The following is a 6,000-nucleotide window of genomic DNA, read 5'->3' as shown; positions in this document are numbered from 1 at the left end:
ATTCCTCCTCGTGTGTAAGAAGCCAGTGATCGTTAAATGATAATCATGGAGGAGCTGAATGTCTGAAAGGGTTCCTCCAAACCAGGACACTGTCCTTAACACTTCCTGAACTTAGATGTGTTGTGTGGGTTTGTGGGACAAAAAACAACAACAATTCCTCAAGGGTGTTTAATGGTAAAATGGGTACAGGGAATCAAAGATGCACAGACACAACATGAACTAGTAGTTGTATGTCAGTAGTGTCTTCTGTCATGTCTACATGAGCCTCCACTTGGTAAGTCAAAATGAACGCATGCTTGTACAATGTACAGGTAGTGGACAGAAAATGGAACATCTGGGTAAATGAGGGACACCCAGCAATGGCTTCCACACAGGTGTGGCCCGTGTGTTCATTTAGCAAATGACGTCCCAGCATGCTTAGGGTCATGTATAAAAATGCTGCACAGGCCTGGTTACCTATAACTATGGCTCGCATGGTTGGAAGAGGCGACCACCCCAATGCCCCGATCCACAGAGTGTGTGCTCACCCAATGGTTTGTTGAGCATGACGCTGATGTTAACCACACGTCATGGCCTTCTCAGTCACCAGATCTGACCCCAATCGAGTATTTATGGAATATTCTGGAACGATCCCTGAGACGACGTTTTCCACCTCCATCAAACAGGTGTCAATTGATTGACTTTCTCATGGAAGCATGGCGCCGCGTCCCTCCTGCACAATTCCAGACGCTGGCGACTGCCACGGCGTATACAGGCCGCACGTGGTGGCCCAACAACCTTTTCAGTGATTTTACATTGGTGTTTCCATTGTTTTGCCCACTACCTGTACATGACGCTACGTTTGTCAGGTTTCTATATAATACAAAGTTTAACAAAGCAAGCAGGAAACCAAGTACCACAGTGCTCTCAATTCATGTACACCATTCAAGTACTAACACCAATGTCCTCACCCTGTGTGTATGTATTCCATTCAACTACCTACTAACCCCTCATGCTGTGTATACCAAACAACTACTAACCCCTCACCCTGTATACACCAGAGAATTAGTAACCCCTCACTCTGTATACACCAGAGAAGTAGTAACCCCTCACCCTGTGTATACCAGAGAAGTAGTAACCCCTCACCCTGTATATACCAGAGAAGTAGTAACCTCTCACTCTGTATATACCAGCGAAGTAGTAACCCCTCACCCTGTGTATACCAGAGAAGTAGTAACCCCTCACCCTGTGTATACCAGAGAAGTAGTAACCCCTCACACTGTGTATACAGGAGAAGTAGTAACCCCTCACCCTGTGTATACCAGAGAAGTAGTAACCCCTCACTCTGTATATACCAGAGAAGTAGTAACCTCTCACTCTGTATATACCAGCGAAGTAGTAACCCCTCACCCTGTGTATACCAGAGAAGTAGTAACCCCTCACCCTGTGTATACCAGAGAAGTAGTAACCCCTCACACTGTGTATACAGGAGAAGTAGTAACCCCTCACCCTGTGTATACCAGAGAAGTAGTAACCCCTCACACTGTGTATACCAGGGAAGTAGTAACCCCTCACCCTGTGTATACCAGAGAAGTAGTCACCCCTCACCCTGTGTATACCAGAGAAGTAGTAACCCCTCACCCTGTGTATACCAGAGAAGTAGTAACCCCTCACCCTGTGTATACCAGAGAAGTAGTAACCCCTCACACTGTGTATACCAGGGAAGTAGTAACCCCTCACCCTATATATACCGGAGAAGAGGTAACCCCTCACCCTATATATACCAGAGAAGTAGTAACCCCTCACCCTATATATACCAGAGAAGTAGTAACCCCTCACCCTATATATACCAGAGAAGTAGTAACCCCTCACCCTATATATACCAGAGAAGTGGTACCCCCTCACCCTATATATACCAGAGAAGTAGTAACCCCTCACCCTATATATACCAGAGAAGTGGTAACCCCTCACACTGTGTAATGTGTATACCAGAGAAGTAGTAACCCCTCACACTGTGTAATGTGTATACGAGAGAAGTAGTAACCCCTCACACTGTGTAATGTGTATACCAGAGAAGTAGTAACCCCTCACACTGTGTATACCAGAGAAGTAGTAACCCCTCACACTGTGTATACCAGAGAAGTAGTAACCCCTCACACTGTGTATACCAGAGAAGTAGTAACCCCTCACACTGTGTATACCAGAGAAGTAGTAACCCCTCACACTGTGTATACCAGAGAAGTAGTAACCCCTCACACTGTGTATACCAGAGAAGTGGTACCCCCTCACCCTATATATACCAGAGAAGTGGTACCCCCTCACCCTATATATACCAGAGAAGTGGTACCCCCTCACCCTATATATACCAGAGAAGTAGTAACCCCTCACCCTATATATACCAGAGAAGTGGTAACCCCTCACACTGTGTAATGTGTATACCAGAGAAGTAGTATCCCCTCACATTGTGTATACGAGAGAAGTAGTAACCCCTCACACTGTGTATACCAGAGAAGTAGTAACCCCTCACACTGTGTATACCAGCACACTGTGTATACCAGAGAAGTAGTAACCCCTCACACTGTGTATATCAGACAAGTGTCAATGCAATACCCCCTTTCTGTACATGCCAGCCAGGTACCAATACAAATGTTCCCGCCCTCTGTGTACCAGACAATCGTCAACCCCAACATCATTATCTTGTGGATGCCAAACAAGTCCGACCCTCCTTGCCCTCACCTTGTGTATACTCACCAATTATTCACCTGAATGTCCTCATCTTGTGCCAGCAGGAGAGAGGAGGAGAAGACATGGAGGATTCGCTGCTTGCAGTGTTGGCAGAGGGTCTGAGCCACATCGACGGGCTTGCGGGTCTTGGCGGCAATGAGGGCGGCCCGGCCGCGGTCACCTCCGATGACGATGCCCAAGACGGTTGTTCCGCCACCGCTCCCAGCATCCACCATCGGCCTGTAACACCCGAGGAGCAAGCGGCGGGTAGCACCCATGTGCTGTTGACGTCTTCGGAACAAGAAGATGAGGAGCCCTCGCTGGTAAGACCATTTGGCACGTGTGAGACATTTTCTCCAGATGTCTGTTCTGAATCCACAAGAAGCGAGTGAAAGTCATTCGTTTTGTCTTTTTTGCAAATTTATCGATAAAAACAACAACTGTATTTGAATGCATAATTTTATTAAGATGAACTACCAGCTGATGTTGTCCACCATTGTTTTTTCATCTATGTATGGTTACAGTGTCTCTGTGGACCTCCTAATTTCCTTGTAGTAGCAGCAGCACGTCGTCCACCCTCTTCCTACTCGATAAACCAACTTGATCTTTGACATTAATCAATATCCCTGTATAAATGAGAGGAACGCTCGCTTGACCGGTTCCACCATTAGCCAGGTCTGCAACCTGGGCTAGACTCGATGGATCCTCCTTGTTGCTATTAATGGTGACGTCACCACTGTGGTTGCGTTCTTGCAGACACGTATCAGCAGAGCAGACGAGAGTTCGGTGTTCTCGTTTTTAACCTTATCGATCTGTAGCCGTCGCAGTGGCCTCAAGTTTCTATTGAGTAAAAGATAAATACTGCATTGTAGCTTGTGATGGTTACCTTGTGATGGTTACCTTGTGATGCACGCTTTGGCAAGCACTTCTGGATTTGAGGTATTAAAATGACAAGCAACGGTACCTGCCCTATGGGCGGGGCTTCAATTGGGAGGGGGGGCTTCCATTGGGAGGCGGGGCTTCAATTGGGAGGCGGGGCTTCCATTGGGAGACGGGGCTTCAATTGTGAGGCCCAAATGAAAAGGCAAAATATCAGAAATTGAAGGGGTTTTTTTTATTTAAAACGATTTATATAAACATCCGTTAAATCACATCACACGCAAATCATCAAAATCTAAACAGTATTTGTAGAATTTCAATAAAAGCCACATCACTGTTCATATCGGTAAATATTATTCCATCGTGTTTGGAAAAACTGGAAAATTGGAAAATTTGGAAATTGGACAAATTGGAAAACAATATAGCCGATTTTACTCCAGGGGGTCCCAGGATTACCCACCCAAAATTTCGTTGCGATCTGTTGAGCTGTTCTTGCGGTACCTGGGAACAGACGGACAGACAGACATTTAGTGAATTATATTAAGACTAGAGAGATACCCGTGCTACGCACGGGTGGGAGGCCAGAAGCAAACAGGTAATGCAGATACGGCGAATGCTAAAGCATGAAACCAATAAATTCCACATTCCTGTAGCACCTTCAGTCGCACGTCAGACATGGACAGCAAGTTCGTGAAGGACTTCCATGAAAAACGTACCGGTTCGCAAACAAACGGGTACGTTTTTCATGGAAGTCCTTCACGAACTTGCTATCCATGTCTGACGTGTGACTGAAGGTGCTACAGGAATGTGGAATTTATTGGTTTCATGCTTTAGCATTCGCCATATCTGCATTGCCTGTTTGCTTCTGGCCTCCCCACCTGTGCGTAGCACGGGTATTTCTCTAGTCTTTAGAATTTCAATAAAAGCCACATCACTGTTCATATCCGTAAATATTATTCCATCGTGTTTCAAATCGTGATCGATTCACTATGATCGTGATGATTGTGGTCGTGAATCGTGATCGATAATTGTGTTCACAATCGCTATGTCGTATGTACTCCCGATACGTGTTTCCTTCAGTTGAAATGGGTTAGAATTCTCTCAAGCAGGGATTCAACCCATGTCCTTATAAAAGGTCTTTGTCCGGGGTCACCGAGTCCGATCGAGTCTGTGCAGCGATCGGTGCAGCCGTTTGTGCAGCACCCGGGAAAACAACATCGTCACAATGAGAACAATGGACGTTATGTGAACGCGAATGTTATGCGGGAGTCCAAACCTGAGAATGCTGGAGACTAAAGCTGAAATTGGGAAAACTAAATAGCCTATTTTACTCCTGGGGATCCCAGGATTACCCACCCAAAATGTCGTTTCGATCGGTTCAGCAGTTTTTACGGTATCTTCGAACAGACGGACGGACATTTGGTGAATTATAGTAAGATGTGTAAATGCTGCCGTACACATTAGTTGTATCAAGTACAAACTACTGTAGTCGTTGATGGTTAAAAGGAAGAAATACAGAACCGGCTCAGCGAAGGATTGTCCAGTCATCAAAAATACGACCACGAGAGGATCGGCTGTAGTTGTCTAATGGAGAGGCCTTGAACATGGAAGACTTGAAGAATCATCACCGGTGCAATGAGGAATCTGGTAGGATTATTATTTGTATATGAGGGGGGCCGGGGAGGTGCAGCTTGGAATGGGAAGTGGACCAGTGTTCATTAAGGATTGTCTGAGCTTGAATGTTTAATTACTGTAAACTACCATCACAGCTCTTTCTGCCATTAATAGTTCCTTTTATACCCCCTTCTTCACCCTACGCGTTAGACAAGCAGCACTTCTTCCTTTTTTCATTATTCTTCCTACACACTTACCTGCCGACCCCCATCGCTCCCCCCAGCTGAAAAAGCTTCTGCTTGCACCACCGAACTCCCAGCAGAGCTACGAGCATCGTGTCGGAGGCAGCGTGAGGTGCCGCGTGCCACCTGCCGAACGTGCCCGCCTGCCCCTCCCCTTCAAGGTAAGATGCGTATGTGCACGTCCATGGCTCACGGTCTATGTAATAACAAGGTCTGAGTAACGCATCGAGAATAGTAGTAGGGAAATGGGGGTTCTAAAACACACCCAATTTTACATTGAAGTGAATGGGGAAAATGCATTGGAACTTATGAACTACCCGCCTACTTCCCCATTTTTATCCAATCATTTATCCCAACCCATTTTTTTTAACCAATATGTTTTTCTTTTTTTTAAACCAAATCCATAGGGACGAAAACCACACATCATTTTATATACATACGGATAACCAATGAATATTTGTTGATTCTAAAACACTCATACCACTCAATTTTCTCTTATACTTTTTTTTCTTTTTTTTTTCTTTTTTGTATACACGATCGAGGCTCGTGTAAGAGCTAATAT

At 45.4% G+C, this 6,000-nt stretch overlaps 1 protein-coding gene across 7 annotated transcripts in view; it reads left to right on the top strand.

Annotated features, from left to right (window-relative positions):
- LOC137420571 (peroxisome proliferator-activated receptor gamma coactivator 1-alpha-like) overlaps positions 1–6,000 on the top strand; it is a 186,777-nt gene that overhangs the window by 114,573 nt on the left and 66,204 nt on the right. For 6 of the 7 annotated variants that reach the window (XM_078772533.1, XM_078772531.1, XM_078772537.1 and 3 more), the window contains exons 3-4: positions 2,766–3,026; positions 5,480–5,599. In XM_078772533.1, the coding sequence (XP_078628659.1) occupies positions 2,766–3,026; positions 5,480–5,599 (381 nt within the window). The remainder of the gene's footprint in view (positions 1–2,765; positions 3,027–5,479; positions 5,600–6,000) is intronic. The other variant, XM_078772532.1, reaches the window with a different exon arrangement.

Source organism: Myxine glutinosa, chromosome 2 (genome assembly GCF_964187855.1).
Source record: "Myxine glutinosa chromosome 2, kmMyxGlut1.1, whole genome shotgun sequence".
NCBI classification, from domain to species: domain Eukaryota; kingdom Metazoa; phylum Chordata; class Myxini; order Myxiniformes; family Myxinidae; genus Myxine; species Myxine glutinosa.
The sequence above is the reverse complement of the archived record's forward strand: the minus strand, read 5'-3'. Positions and strand labels throughout refer to the sequence as shown.